A 17,059-nucleotide genomic window follows, 5' to 3' on the forward strand; every position below is an offset into this window, starting at 1 on the left:
TTATTAGGAACTGTGTCGGTGTATTAATTATCCTTTTTGGAAAATCAGCTTTTTTAGTGACCCGGTTACTCGGTATATTATGGCACTTTGGGGAAATTTCTTTTTTGCCTGTATTTCTTTTCATATGCTAGTGTCTGCCATAGGAGTACCACTCATTTGTTATTTTTGTTATTTATGAGTGGGTTTCATTTTTTGTATCTGACCTGATTAATTTAAGCTTCATTCCTGCTTTCCATCCCTTGTTGTTTTGTGTGAGAAAGACCCTCGCCAGTGCAGTCTTCAAAGTCAGCCCCAGATAAGTGACCCGTACGGATGGCGTCAGAGCAGATTTCTTGAAATTGATCGTCCGCCTGAATTCTTGAAGAGTATGAACTGTAATAGAGCTGTTGGTCAACAGATCCGAATGAGAAAAAACTAAACAAAAATAGATTCTCAAATAGGCTGCAGGTGAGTGATGCCCAAGTAAGGCAGGGGAGAGGCATAAGCCCCTTCACATCCACCAGTAGGTGGCCGTTGACCGAGCAAAAGTGAAACTACAAAATTAGGGGGACAAGAAGTCCACCCCCTGAAAGAAGTCAACTAAGGATACCAGGTGGTTGAAAATCAAAAAATGAAATGTAAACTTTATTAAGGCACGTATGCCAGAGCTAACAAAAACCAGTGTAGAAAGGTGTGACACAGCATAGATAAAAACATTTATAAAAACAAGGCTACATATAATGGGATAACCATAAACCCGGGTTGTAATGGGGGAGGGACTGGTAGCATGGAATATGAAATAGCTTGTAAAAAATGCCTAAGCAGGTAATATATTGATTGCACAGTCCCAATGGCAGTGATCAAACCACAATAGAGTTGGAAAAATCCTGGTAGAGACAGACCCACATAGTCGGAGTAGAAAAAGGGGGCATCACATGGGATGGATAAGTTGTTGGTATATGGAATTCCAATGGTGAGGGCTGAATCTAATGATGCCAGATAGGTAACAGGTTGGAGGCAAGCAGGTGTGCTTGATAAGCATGGAGAGATCCCATATAGATAATGTGATAATGTCACTCAATAAATTACAGATAGTAAAACCGTACGCCTCTAGTTACCATCCACTGAAGAATTTGATCCAAGCCATGCCGAAAATCCCAGGGTAGATGGACCCTTACGACACAAGCAGTGGTGCAGCCTGGCCCGGCGTTCCCCGTGGCTTGCTCTCCTTCCGTGCACTTCCCTGTAGCAAGGGGGCGGGCAGTCCAGTTGCGGCCCGACGTCACAGCCAACGTAGGAGGCGGGGAACGTAGTGTCTGCGGACGTGAGGCGCCCGGCGGTCGTGGTGGTCACGATCCGATCGGAGGGTGTCAGGTGACGTGAATGCTCACGCGTTTCACTGGCAAAGCGACAGTTTCCTCAGAGCTGATGGTAGGGGCGTGAAGCAAGGTATTTAAAGAGGCCCTTAATTGGAAAAATAGAAGCAGCTGGGATATGAAATATAAAGCATGCAGTACATTCATTTGGCCACAAGATGTCCTTATTAAGAAAGAGGAAAAATAGATGCTAAAAGCCCCACACACGTCATTTACAATTTAAAATACACACAGGATATAAAAACCACATTTTATTCATGAGGATAGATATATCCGGCTAAAGATATTTAAAAGTAAAGAATCGTCCAACTAGAGGGATAATAGAAAGGTCACAGTGCTTCACATCAAATCTATTATCAGTGGCCCTAGTAGACATCAAAGAGATGTACATATATGGAGATTCTCTTCTACGACATTTCCCCTAATTTTCACCCTTTGCTAGCCCACTTCTGGGCAGCAGAATGGATTACGAACCCAGAAATCTGAGTAACAATTCTAAGCTGCAGTCTGGGTTGAATACCTAGGTATCCCCATTGAATGCAATAGGTAGTTCAGAGTAGCCCGACCTCTATGTTAAGGAGGAGGAGAGGCTATTCCGACTAAACCCCCATAGATATAGATAGATAGACATCTATGGGAGTCTATGTAGCTGCAATGGGGAAATACCACGCAAGAGAGAAGGTCCATGACCGCATAGATTTAAACAAAATACAATATACAAAGATGGAGTCATAGAACATTCAAGGATGACTCACAGAAAAATTCAAAATTCAACGATGGCTCACAGAAAGAACCCCCAGATATGGGAATTGACCCCAGCTAAGATTCCAGAAAAGGCTGTAGGCTGAATTCCACATTCAGCCCTCTAGGTGTAAGTGACCCCATTTTGAAGATCCAGTATTTCCCTTTCTGCAACAGAATGGTATCAAAGTCACCCCTCCTGGGTGGTAATTTCAGTGCATATACAGGTCCCTCTCAAGAAATTAGCATATTGTGATTAAGTTCATTATTTTCTGTAATGTACTGATAAACATTAGACTTTCATATATTTTAGATTCATTACACACAACTGAAGTAGTGCAAGCCTTTTATTGTTTTAATTAGGGATGCACCGAAATGAAAATTTTGGGCCGAAACCGAAACCGAAAATGCAGGATGCCCTTGGCCGAAAACCGAAACCGAAACCGAAAATGACTTTTTCCCCCAAAAAAATTTGAAATGGATAGAACAGGGACATAAACCAAAAACAGGCAGCGACGTACACCTACACCTGTCGCTGCCACCCTGTCACAGTATATGTACTGTGATGGGTTGGCAAGAGGTTAATTTAATTACCAATGGTATTTGTATTATGAGGCATGAGGGGTTAATGTATTGTCACTGCTGGTCACTCATCTATTAGTGACTGACCAGTGGCAGGTAATTAACCCCTTTGTGCTGCATTAGTGCAACCAGTGTTAATTAACACTGACACTGGTTGCACTAATGCAGCACAAAAGGGGTTAATTAACTGCCACTGGTCAGTCACTAATAGATGAGTGACCAGCAGTGACAATACATTAACCCCTCATGCCTCATAATACTAATAGCATTGGTAAGCTGCCTCAGCTCCCCTCCCCCCTCCCCCACTGCCTCAGCGTCCTCCTCCTCGGGTGTCCTCTCCTGCATTCAAAAGTCCCGCCTCTGGCCGGCGGCACCGCCTCTCAATGATGTCCCTACTACTCTGTGCATTATGAATGGACATACTAGGCGGGGGGCGGGGCGAGCGGCCGCTATAGAGAGAACTATTGTGATCCTTCACTGTCAGCTCCTCACGTCTATGTATGAATGAGAACTGAACTGAGCTGACATCGGGCGGGGGGGCGGGCGGAGCGGCCGCTATTAGCTGTGACTATGTGAGAGCTTCTCTTCCTTGTCAGCGGAGATACGTGCCTGTCAGGGAAGTGAAACTCTCACATAGTCACAGCTAATAGCGGCCGCTCCGCCCGCCCCCCCGCCCGGTGTCAGCTCAGTTCAGTTCTCATTCATACATAGACGTGAGGAGCTGACAGTGAAGGATCACAATAGTTCTCTCTATAGCGGCCGCTCTCCCCGCCCCCCGCCTAGTATGTCCATTCATAATGCACAGAGTAGTAGGGACATTATTAAGAGGCGGACGGCCGGCCAGAGGCGGGACTTTTGAAACCTGCCCTGCGCTGCGCTGCGCCCTCCTCCTTCCCCACGGCGGCCATTTTTATTTTCGGCACTGTTAACCCATTATCGGCCGAAATGAGAGAGGCTCATTTTCGGCCGATAATTTCGGTGGCCGAAATTTCGGTGCATCCCTAGTTTTAATATTGATGATTTTGGGATACAGCTCCTGAAAACCCAAAATTCCTATCACAAAAAATTAGCATATCATGAAAAGGTTCTCTAAACGAGCTATTAACCTAATCATCTGAATCAACTAATTAACTCTAAACACCTGCAAAAGATTCCTGGAGGCTTTTAAAAACTCCCAGCCTGGTTCATTACTCAAAACCGCAATCATGGGTGAGACTGCCAACCTGACTACTGTCCAGAAGGCCATCATTGACACCCTCAAGCAAGAGGGTAAGACACAGAAAGAAATTTCTGAACGAATAGGCTGTTTCCAGAGTGCTGTATCAAGGCACCTCAGTGGGAAGTCTGTGGGAAGGAAAAAGTGTGGCAGAAAACGCTGCACAACGAGAAGAGGTGACCGGACCCTGAGGAAGACTGGGGAGAGGGAAATGCCAAAATGCCTGAAGTCCAGTGTCAAGTACCCACAGTCAGTGATGGTCTGGGGTGCCATGTCAGCTGCTGGTGTTGGTCCACTGCGTTTTATCAAGGGCAGGGTCAATGCAGCTAGCTATCAGGAGATTTTGGAGCACTTCATGCTTACATCTGCTGAAAAGCTTTATGGAGATGAAGATTTCATTTTTCAGCACGACCTGGCACCTGCTCACAGTGCCAAAACCACTGGTAAATGGTTTACTGACCATGGTATTACTGTGCTCAATTGGCCTGCCAACTCTCCTGACCTGAACCCCCATAGAGAATCTGTGGGATGTTGTGAAGAGAGAGTTGAGAGACGCAAGACCCAACACTCTGGATGAGCTCAAGGCCGCTATCGAAGCATCCTGGGCCTCCATAACACCTCAGCAGTGCCACGGGCTGATTGCCTCCATGCCACGCCACATTGAAGCAGTCATTTCTGCAAAAGGATTCCCGACCAAGTATTCAGTGCATAACTGAACATAATTTTTTGAAGGTTGACTTTTTTTTGTATTAAAAACACTTTTCTTTTATTGGTCGGATGAAATATGCTAATTTTTTTTAGATAGGAATTTGGGGTTTTCATGAGCTGTATGCCAAAATCATCAATATTAAAACAATAAAAGGCTTGCACTACTTCATTTGTGTGTAATGAATCTAAAATATATGAAAGTCTAATGTTTATAAGTACATTACAGAAAATAATGAACTTTATCACAATATGCTAATTTTTTGAGAGGGACCTGTATACCTCTTATTACTTTGATACCATCTGGGTTGGAATCGTGATGTTCTAAGAAATGCAGCGGTATTGTTTTATTATCCATTTTTTTCCGGATATCTGTCAGATGTTCCGCAATCCTAACTTTAAGCTGCCTTTTAGTTTTACCTATGTAGGTTTTATTGCAGGGACATATCAGCTGATAAATGACCCGCGTGGTTTGGCAGTTAATGAGGAAGTAAACCCTCCTCTACAACTTGTACCTATAGGTAAGCCTATGATAAGGCTTACCTATAAGTACTGTAAATATCTCCTAAACATGTACTGTTTTAGGAGATATTTACCTTACATGCAGCCAGTGACGTCACTGGCGCATGCGCTCTGAAGGAACGGCCGCTCGTGCCGTTCCTTCAGAGTCCCGTGCCGTGACTGTCGGCTCTCGCGTGCGCGGGAGTGACGTCACCGCGGCTCCGGCCAATCAGATGGCCGGATGCCGCGATCCCGGAAGACAGGCGACTGGACATGTCGCCCCGTCATAGAGGTGAGTGAGCGGCACGGCGGGGGCTCGTTCTAAGGTAAGTATTGCATAATGAGCTAGTATGCGATGCATATTAGCTCATTAGGTCTTTCTCTTGCAGGGTGGAAAAAAAGAAACAAAAAAAAAAACAAGTTTACAACCTCTTTAACCGCTTCCATACAGAGCAGTTAGACCCCCTTCCTGCCCAGACCAATTTTACGCTTTCAGCACTCTCACACTTTGAATGACAATTGCTCAGTCATGCTACACTGTAACCAAACAAAATTTTTATCATTTTTTTCACACAAATAGAGCTTTCTATCTAGGGTTTTATTTTTCGTGATATAAGCAAAAAAAAAAAAGAGCAAAATTTTTGAAAAAAAAAAAAAACACACTTTTTTTTAGTTTCTATTATAAAATTTTGCAAAAAATTATTTTTACTTCATACATTTGGGCCAAAATTTATACTTCTACATATCTCTGGTAAAATTAACCCAAATTAGTGTATATTATTTAGTCTGTGTGAAAGTTATTGAGTCTAGAAGCTATGGTACCAATTACTGAAAATTGATCACACCAGATGTACTGATGGCCTATCTCCTTTCTTGAGGCCCTGAAATGTCAGGATAGTACAAATACCCCCCAAATGACCCCTTTTTGTAAAGTAGACAGTCCAAGGTATTTAGGCATGGTGAGTTTTTTGAAGTTATAATTTTTTCCCACAATTCTTGGGAAAATGAAGAAAAAATTTATTTTTTTTCTCAAAACGTTGTCAATTTATAAGCTATTTCTAACACATAGCATGTACACAGCAAAAATGACACCCCAAAATTCATTCTGCTACTCCTTCTGAGTATGGTGATACCACATGTGTGAGACTTTTACACAGCCTGGCCACAAAAAGAGACTCCACGTCCAAGTAGCACCATAAGGCGTTTTAGGAGCATAAATACACATAAAACTTTCTTACTACCTATCACACTTTTCAAGGCCCTAGAGCACCAATACAATGGAAGTGTCCACAAAATGACCCCATTTTGGAAAGCAAACACTCCAACGTATATTCTATGAGGCATTATGAGTCCTTTGAACATGTCATTTTTTTCCACAAGTTTTTGGAAAATGTGGGAAAAAAATAAAAACTTTTTTTTTTTTTTTTTACACAAAGTTGTCAATTTATAGGATATTCCTAACACATAGCATGTACATAGCAAAAATGACACCCCAAAATACATTCTGCCACTCCTCCTGAGTATGGCAATACCACATGTGTGAGACTTTTTTACAGCCTAGCCATATAGAGGGGCCCAACATCCAAGGAGCATCATCATGCCTCCTAGCCACTTGCCTAGGCCTATTTTTGACATTTGGTGTTTACAAGCTAAAATCAGTTGTTTTTGCTAGAAAACTACTTAGAAACCCAAAACATTATATATTTTTTTTTAGCAGAGACCCTAGAGAATAAAATAGAGATTATTGCAATATTTTTTATCACACCGTATTTGCACAGCGGTCTTCCAAACGCAATTTTTTTGGAAAAAATTCACTTTTTTGAATAAAAAAAATAAGAAACCAGTAAAGTTAGCCCAATTTTTTTCCATAATGTGAAAGATAATGTTACGCCGAGTAAATAGATGCCCAACATGTCATGCTTCAAAATTGCGCACACTCACAGAATGGTGACAAACTTTGGTACTTAAAAATCCCCATAGGCGACATTTTAAAAATTTCTACAGGTTGCTATCTTAGAGTTACAGAGGAGGTCTAGGGCTCAAATTATTGCTCTTGCTCTAACGATCGCGACGATACCTCACTTGTGTAGTTTGAACACTGTTTACATATGTGGGCGGGGTTTCCGTATGCGTTCGCTTCTGCACGCGAGCTCACGGGGACAGGGCGCTTTAATTTTTGTTTTTACTATTTATTTTTTATTTTTACACTGTTTTAAAAAAAAAAATTGATCATTTTTATTTCTATTACAAGAAATGTAAACATTACTTGTAATAGAAAAAGGCACGACAGGACCTCTTTTTTGTGAGATCTGGGGTCAAAAAGTCCTCAGATCTCACAAGTACACTAAAAGATAGAAAAAATAAAAAAAAAAAATAAAAAAAAATTAAATAAAATGAAAAAAAAAAAAAAAAGGGACCTTTAAACTGGTTGCTAGGCAACGACGTTTGCCGTAGCTCCAGTCCTCCAGACCATAGAGTCGAGTGAGGGCAAGCTTGCCCTCACTCGACATCCTGTCTGTGAGGATCCGGGACCGGATAGTTTTCCCCGCTGCCGGCGGGTCCGGTAAGCGGGGAAAAGGACCAGAATGCGGCGGGAGGGGGGGGCACCTCTTCCGCCACCCCGGAAGGGTCATCCCGCAGCGAATCCGCCGCTGGGACCACCCTTATCGGAAAGCCAACCGTCCACCGTTTAAAAAAATACCAGGGTTATGGCAGCTATCTGCTGCTATAACACCGGTATTTAGGTTTAAACGGAGGACGTATATAAACCTTTTTGGACTTAGACATGGTGGCTGTATGAAGGGTGACAGGTACTCGGGTACTTTGCTGGGCAGGTGACAGGCAGGTGATAGGTACTGATGAGTAGTACTGATACTGATAGGTGATACTGATACTGTACTGATGGGTACAGATGATCAGTACTGATACTGATAGGTACTGATGGGTACTGATGAGTAGTGATGGGTACTGATGAGCAGGTGGCAAGTACTCGGGTACTTCAGGTGTCCGGTACTCTGATGAGCAGGTGGAAGGTACTCGGGTACTCTGATGGGTAGGTGACAGGTAATCGGGTACTCTGATGGGTAGGTGACAGGTACTCGGGTACTCCGATGACGGGTACTCGGGTACTCCGGTGATGGGTACTCAAAGTACCAGAGTACCTGTCATCAGAGTACCCGAGTACCCGTCAGAGTACCCGTCAGAGTACCTGAGTACCCGTCATCAGAGTACCTGTCATCAGAGTACCCGAGTACCTGCCATCAGAGTACCCGAGTACCTGCCATCAGAGTACCCGAGTACCTGCCATCAGAGTACCCGAGTACCTGCCATCAGAGTACCCGAGTACCTGCCATCAGAGTACCCGAGTACCTGCCATCAGAGTACCCGAGTACCTGTCACCAGCCCATCAGAGTACCCGAGTACCTGTCATCAGAGTACCCGATGGGCTGGTGACAGGTACTCTGGTACTTTGATGGGCTAGTGACAGGTACTTTGATGGGGGGGGGGGCAATCAGTGTGTTTGGGGTGCACTGTACTTGGTAACTAGCTGTTACCACAATCTCCTCCTCACACAGGATCAGTGTGTGAGGAGGAGAACACGGTGACAGCTAGTTACCTGTTCTCTGTTGACATTTGTGACCGGCTGTGATTGGACACAGCCGGTCACGTGGTAAAGAGCCAATTTCATTGGCTCTTTACCTAGATCGGGGATGGGCTCTGTCCGAGGGACGAGCCTCGTCCCCGATCGCCGCGCTGCGCGCCCCCGGGAGGCGCGCATTGAGGAAGGAACGAGCGGCTCGCGCTGGAGCCGCTCATGTGATCGGCTGTGATTGACACAGCCGATCATGTGGTAAACAGCCAATTTCATTGGCTGTTTACCTTGATCGGGGATGGGCTCAGTCCGAGGGACGAGCCTCAACCCCGATCGCCACGCTGCGCGCCCCCGGGGGAATCGAGAAAAGATTCCTGCCGACGTCATTTTATAATGGCGCGGTAGGGAAGGGGTTAATAAAGCTTTTTATCTTGAAGTTCACCGAACCATCACAACTAGAGAATGAATCTGATTTGAGGACGAACTTGCAAATAGAGCACCTACCGCAGGTAAAACATACCTTTCAGTGGGGCTAAGGAGGACAGCCAGTCCCCACTCCTACCCGTTCTCACGAATTCAGAGTGGGTCAGGCTGTCCTTCAGATTTTTGGCTCTTCTGGCGGTAACTAATGGCCTTGGACCAACAATTTGGCCTATAAGAGGAGAAATTGTTAGAACTTGCCAGTGTTTATTTAATATGGCCTTGACCTGATCCCATTGTGTGCCGAATCTAGTGACTATACGAGGGTATGCTGGTTTTGAGTTTGTAGATGAAGAAGGTAGAGCGTCCCTATTAATAAGCAAGTCTGTTCTCTTTTTAAGAGCTGCCTTTTCCGTGCTTTTCTAATTACCCTATTCGAGTAGCCCCTCTCTCTGAACCTTTTATGTAGATCTCTTGCTTCTGTCTGGTAATCAGTTGGATCAGAACAATTCCTTTTTATTCATAAGAACTGGCCTACAGGGATGCCTTCAACTAAGGATCTAGGATGGTGGCTATCAGCAGATAGAAGAGTATTGGCTGCCATTTCCTTAGGGAATGTTTTAGATCTAAGTCTCCGATTTTCCTGTGAAATTAATATGTCCAGGAAGGGAAGATCATTGGTGGTTGCAGTGTATGTTAATCTGATATTTCTATCATTTTGGTTCAGATCTGTGTGTGTCGTAAGGGTCCATCTACCCTGGGATTTTCGGCATGGCTTGGATCAAATTCTCAAATCGAAGGTAACTAGAGGCATACAGGTTTTACTATCTGTAATTTATTGAGTGACATTATCACATTATCCATATGGGATCTCTCCATACTTATCAAGCACACCTGCTTGCCTCCAACTTGTTACCTATTTGGCATCATTAGATTCAGCCCTCACCATTGGAATTCCATATACCAACAACTTATCCATCCCATGTGATGCCCCCTTTTTCTACTCCGACTATGTGGGTCTGTCTCTACCAGGATTTTTCCAACTCTATTGTGGTTTGATCACTGCCATTGGGACTGTGCAATCAATATATTACCTGCTTAGGCATTTTTTACAAGCTATTTCATATTCCATGCTACCAGTCCCTCCCCCATTACAACCCGGGGTGATGGTTATCCCATTGTATGTAGCCTTGTTTTTATAAATGTTTTTATCTATGCTGTGTCACACCTTTCTACACTGGTTTTTGTTAGCTCTGGCATACGTGCCTTAATAAAGTTTACATTTCATTTTTGGATTTTCAACCACCCGGTGTCCTTAGTTGACTTCTTTCGGGGGTGGACTTCTTGTGCCCCTAATTTTGTAGATCCGAATGAGAGTCTGCTCGCAAAAGGAGATAGTCCAGAAATCCCAAAATTGAGACTCCCCGCTGACGTAACCGGCCCAGCACAGGGGCCAGGACCTTAGTAAACACTCTGGGAGCGGAGGCAAGACCAAAGGGTCACATCACAAATTGGAAATGCTCCTCTGCCACCGCAAAGTGGAGGAATCGTTGATGTCCCTCGAATATGGAGACATGGAGATACGCATCTTTGATATCGATGGAGGCCAGAAAATCCACTTAATTTAAGGATGCCACCACCGACCAGATGAACTCCATTTGAAACTGCTGCACCCGCACAAAGCGGTTCAGAGCCTTGAGGTCAAGGATTGGGCGCACCTTGCCCTCCTTTCTGGGCACCATGAACAGGTTTGAATAGAAACCTTAAGAGCATTCCTGCGGAGGAACCGGATCGATCACTCCTTGAGCCAGGAGATTCTGCACAGCTTCCCAAAGATCTTTCAAACGCTCCGAAGAGAGGTGAAGATTTGACTGAAAAAACCTGTCCCCCGGCCGGGACCAAAATTTGATCTTGTACCAAGAACAAATCAGTTTGTGAACCCATTTGTCTTGAACAAAAGGAAGTCCAGGGTTTCTGAAAGAAGCGCAGATATCCCCCCATCCCAGAACCGGGTGAGGGCACCCCTTCAAGCTGAAGAGGATTTGTCCGCAGCATCGGACTGACTGGCCTTGGACTTGCCATAGTGCTTCTTAGCCCCTCCAGAAGCTCTGAACGGCTTACCTTTTTCTTGGAGGCACAAAAAAACACATCTATGAGAATCAAAGGAAGGACACTGCTTAGCACGGGGTGTTTTACCTTTGGAGGATTGAGGAAGAAGAGTACTCTTCCCGCCAATGAGACCTTTGATCAACTCATCCAGTGAGTCACTAAACAAATGCTCTCCCAGCAAAAGGAAGATCTGTCAGGACTTTCTTGGAAACACGGTCAAACGATCAGCTCTTCAGCCAAATCATGTGCCTTAAGACAATCCCTACATCTGAAACGGTGGCCACCAGAGGAGCCGCATGCAGGGACTTATCACACAGGAACACCAGGGCCAAGGCCATCTGGTCCAAAGGTTCCATTAGTTCTGGGGGGAACTATGTCAAGGTCCAAGTTCCCTTTCACAACCCTAATCCATTCAGTAACCGTCTGATACTAAAACAGACACAAAGACCGGTTTCAAAATGGAACCCGTCAACACATGAAGATGGCGGGAAAGGGATTTCACCCGCCTGTCCACCGGATCCGTGAAAACCAGGGAACACAGGCACAATAGTAGATTTGTTCAACCTGGAAACAGGATGGTCCACCTTAGGAGGCACCATCCAACGGTTGGAGACCGTATCAGCAAAAGGTTACTGGCGTTTACAGCGTTTTGACACCACTAGCACATGCTTACAGCGCCGCCATTGGTCATTCACAATATCATGAAAAGTCTCGGGACAAACCTTGCCAGACTTTTGTCTTGCAGGAGCCAAAAGCCACCTGCATCCCTGTCGGCGTGGGCTCATCAGTCAATTTTAAAGTTTCCCTCACTGAAATAATCAGGGCTTCCACCAGAGCGTGTTCCTGCGCTGCAGCTGAAGACAGGAACCTCTTCACTATCTGACTGCAAGGACAGTGACCCTTCAGGTAGGGGGGCGCCCGGGGCGACCACATCAGCCTCTGAATCAGAGGACTCCACCAAAGATGGAGAAGGCAGCAGCTATTTCTGGCTATTAACCCTTTTTAATGACAAAATCAAACTTCGGTTGCCAGGCTTTCCAGAGTTGCTGAAATCGCGGCCAGCGACTGTGATCCAGACTGTCCGAGAGTTGCACAGAGTGGGTCTGAGGGTGAATTCACAGTCTGGGACTCGATAATTAAAGTTACAAATAAACTGAGTACTGTCACTTTAAGAAGCACCGATCGCAGGTCCTACCGCCGATCGTGGTCTGCAGAGCCCCCTTAAATGTACACTAACAGCAGAGTGTGCAGGGATATGCCTGCATGGACCCCAGTACTGTACCACCTCCAGAAAAACCCTCCTGAACGGCCTCTGCAGCAGGAAGAAGAGACAATGGGAATTACCTCGGTCAGCAGCAGGAAGAAGAATCACAGGAAGTGACCTCGGACTGGATGTAAAAGGCCACGCTGCTAGTGCAGTACATAGGAATACACAAAAATGGTGGCCAATGCATTTTAATAGGAAGCTCAGGGAAAATGGCTGCCCCATACAAGTCAATGGGAAAAATCTGTACTTTGCCCACACTTAAGATGGCGGAGCCCACGGCGTGCCATGCGGCCAGGGACCCCCACCATGAAGGCCTCAAGGATCTACAACAAGACCCTGCAAGAAACAAGGTACTATTGCTACCCCCCCCCCCCCCCAGGACACCAGGGGCCCCATTTACATAGCCCCCCTGTGGAGATGGGAGAGGGAGACAGGGCACTAAAGCCGGGTACCCAACAGGCCAGGGGGATCTTTTAGGAGGTACAGGTCCTATTATCCCCAGGAGAGGGACCACATCCCCCCAAGGCCACCAGGGACAAGGGGGGTCACATTTACTCACCATACCATAGACCGGATGGGCTCCACTCCAGGCAGACCTCCTCCCACTCGAAGCGGAGGTGTTGCCACCCGAGGGGTATGCTGCGACTCGGGGCGTTCCAGGTCGTCGCGTCCCGGCAAGGCATCCGCTCACAGGCTCATCCCTATCTGGAAAGGGGCACGTTCGTGTCTAGGCCTAGTGCGGGACTATAACCTGCTCACGCTCGTAGGCCTGGCTGGGGGGACCATAGGGATCTAGATTATCCAGTGCAAAGCCCAGCCGGTATTGCTTGTAGATCACCAGGAGTATCCCCCTGAACACTAGCTAGCAAGTGAGTAAAGAGAAAAAATAAAATATTCTGAAAAAAATAAAAAAAACTGAAACTGAATTCCCAGCAGGAAACCCTCTCTAGGCAGAAACAAACAGGTTTGCTGAGCTGAGTGTGGGTGGGTTATGCCTGCGGGGACAGCCCTGTGGGCATTTACATGTAAAACATTTTACTGCCTAGGCTACTCCTGCAGGGGGCAGCATAACCCATTCAGCTAATGAAGATGAGGCTGTGTTTGTCAATGGACGATAGAGAAATTTTGGCAGGAAATTATACAATGGACCAAGAAAATAACGCATGCCTAAAAACCCTGAAACTTATTTCACAGTACCAAACTTACAATTAGCAATATAATACCCCATTTAATAAATGCAGCGAAATATTGAATATCAAAATTGTGGCAGGCAGCAGAAACCCCAAAATTAAGTGAATTGGTTAGAAAGACCGAATATACCAATAGTATGGAAGAACTGTATTATGGGATGAAAATAAAGCCTAAATATTTGCTAACATTTGGAGAGGGTGGAAAAAGTTTAAAAAGGCACAGAGAAATATTTTTTATTAATAGGGATTTGAAATGAGATGAAGTAGGAGGAATAAGGATTGTAAAGGAGGTTTGGCAAAGTTAAGGGAGAAGGATCGAGGGGAAAGGCGGAGGCGTGTGGGAAAGAGGAAAAATGAAATGTAAGAGTGATGTTTTTATTTTTATGAATATTGCCATTTTGTACATGTGAAAATGAAAAAACGTTATACAATAAAAAAATATTATATATATATATATATATATATATATATATATATATATATATATATATATATATATATATACATACATACACACATACATACATCCTGCCTAGCCATCTTTTGTAATTTATCAATTGCATTGTCCCTCAAGTAATAGGGATGGATATACAAACATGTTTGGAGTCCAATACCAGGAAAGCAGCCTAAGAGGACAACCATTGCTCCCTCCATGGATGCAATAGAAGAGTGACATAGCCAAGCGCAAGTGGGTTATTTGCAGAATTACCAGGTGAAAATGGAGAAAAAAAAAAAAAAAAAACGTAGCCACCTTTAAAAGCACTGCAATATATTACATTTTTGGTTCTGGGTTTACATACACTTTTAACTTTGTAATGCTTACATAAAAAAATATACGGATACTTTTTTAAAAACTTAGTTTTAAGCATATAGTTATAAGCAGTATAACTAGTTTAAATGTCACCACCTTGCTTGCGGACATCTTCAACAGCGTCTACGAGTTCCTGTTTAAGAAACTGACTCTCCTTAGCGATCTTGTCTCCTTTTTCTAAGAAGTTTTGAGTTGCTTGTTCGACTGAGGCAGCCAGAACATGAGCTTTCTTAGAACGACCTTTCTTTTTGTTCGAAGGACCCTTGTTGCTGGTATTCACTAAAGTTGTTACCTATAGAAGAAAGTATTTAAAAAAGGTTAAAAACCAAAAAATAAAAAAACAAAAACATAGAACTTGGAGGCATTTTATCTACAGGCTTCTGATATACTAGCTATTCTCACTATATTTTTTACAGAAAATCAAAAAGTCTAATGGCGCCCACACGCACCAGATGCAAAATCTCTAATTTGGACAGTTCTTTTATCCAGTTAATGGGCAGAAATCAAAAAAAAAAAAAAAAAAAAAATCGGTGATGTTTTTTGAGCCCCCAAAAAAAAAAAAAAAAAAAAACCAAATAGAAGTAAACGTTCAGAAAACATCTGTGGATGCTACATTGAAAGGTTGTGTTTTTCGCCCGTTACATTGAGCTGCTGGTACTGCGCATGTGTGACACAGAAGCAACAAATGGAAGAAACTAATTTATGTCCATTGAATGATTTATCGTTCCAAATTAGGTCATTACATGATGGCAATATCGTTCGCTCTCACGACCGCGTGTTTGTTTTTTCAAACACACATTTGAATGATTTTTCAACTGCTGTATGGCTAGCATAACTCTTTAGACTTCAAGAATGAAAGTTATTTAAATAATAAACTAGGGATGCACCGAAATGAATTTCTGGGCCGAAACCGAAAATGCAGGATGCCCTTGGCCGAAAACCGAAAATGACTTTTTTTTCCCCCAAATAATTTTAAAATAGAACAGGGTCATACACCAAAAACAGGCAGGCGTACACTTGTAGCTGCCACCCTGTCTCAGTATAGTGGTTAATTTAATTACCAATGGTATTTGTATTATGCAGCATGAGGGGGTTAATGTATTGCCACTGCTGGTCACTGATGAATTAGTGACCGACCAGTGGCAGTTAATTAACCCCTTTGTGCTGCATTAGTGCAACCACTGCATTAGTGCAACCAGTATCAGTGTTAATTAACACTGGTTGCACTGCTACTGGTTGCACTAATGCAGCACAAAGGGGTTAATTAACTGCCACTGGTCAGTCACTAATTCATCAGTGACCAGCAGTGGCAATACATTAACCCCCCTCGTGCTGCATAATACAACAAATGCCATTGGTAAGCTCGCCTCAGCGTCCCCCGTCCCCCCCTGCCTCAGCATCCCTCACCATCCCAATGCAACCTCCTTACTTTCACTCAGCTCCTCCTGTGTCCTTCCTTTCAAAAGTCCCACCTCTGGCCGGCTGCCCGCCTCCCGGTGATGTCACTACTACTACGATGTGCATGAATGAACGAATGCACCGGGCGGGCGGGCGAGCGGCCGCTAATAGCTATGACTATGTGAGCGCTTCACTTCTCTGTCAGCGGAGATACCCGCCTGATAGGGAAGTGAAGCGCTCACTTAGTTACAGCTATTAGCGGCCGCTCGCCCGCCCGGTGTGTTAGTTCATTCATGCACAGATCGCAGTAGTAGTGAAACCTGCGCTGCGCCCGCGGCGGCCATCTTTAGTATCGGCATATTTAACCCATTTTCGGCCGTAAGGGAATAAGCCCATTTTCGGCCGAAATTTCGGTGCATCACTATAATAAACTGAGTCATATCCGACGGTCCGTTCCCATCCGATTTCCCCCATAGAGATGCATGGGGAAATGACAGCTGTGTCTCCGCACACAGCGCGGAGACACAGCTGTCATCCTGCTCAGCGGTGGATCGGCGGCTCGATCCCCCGCTGAGAAAAACAGAATCCGTCTGACGGACGGATAGTATGAAAGGGGCCTAAAACTAACAGAGGGGAGTCTGCTGTCAGAATATTCTGCTAACTGGCGTCATCGCTGACTGAACAAGAACTTCCTCACATTCCTATTTCGGAGAAGCCAACCATTTGGCTTGGTACACCCAGCAGGATGAATGAAAAAACAAACTGAAGAGCTCAGAAGAAGCCGCTGTACTAACAAATCAATGTTAGAGCTGCACGATTAATCATAAAAAAAAAAAAAAAAAAAAATCGCCATCTCGATTCACACCCCCTCCCTCATGACCTTAACATGGCATGTCGATTCTTACAGCGCTGTTCTCTGCTCACTCACAGCTGTACAAAAAAAAAAGGATAATTTCCTTCTTTTGGATCAAAGGAATGAACTTCTGTCTGTAAAGGAAGGCAGTTTAACCTCTTAAAGGCTAAGCAGCCTCATCTTCATCAGCAGAATGGGAGGGACGTCCCAAAGCAGTGTGAGCATGAGGGGTGGGAAGAACGCAACCAGAAGGAACGTAAACTTCAAAGGCTAAACTTAGCCAACTTGGTAACATGAAGCTCAACCAAACAGGAGCTCA

At 44.6% G+C, this 17,059-nt stretch overlaps 1 protein-coding gene across 1 annotated transcript in view; it reads right to left on the bottom strand.

The window, feature by feature from the left end:
* The window catches only part of CTNNA1 (catenin alpha 1), a 342,634-nt gene that overhangs the window by 261,602 nt on the left and 63,973 nt on the right, over window positions 1–17,059 (bottom strand). Inside the window, exon 3 of the mRNA XM_082255676.1 lies at window positions 14,586–14,781. Within this exon, the coding sequence (XP_082111802.1) occupies window positions 14,586–14,781 (196 nt within the window). The remainder of the gene's footprint in view (window positions 1–14,585; window positions 14,782–17,059) is intronic.

The sequence above is a fragment of the Pelophylax lessonae genome (assembly GCF_965119305.1).
Source record: "Pelophylax lessonae genome assembly, chromosome: 4".
In the NCBI taxonomy this organism is placed as follows: Eukaryota; Metazoa; Chordata; class Amphibia; order Anura; family Ranidae; genus Pelophylax; species Pelophylax lessonae.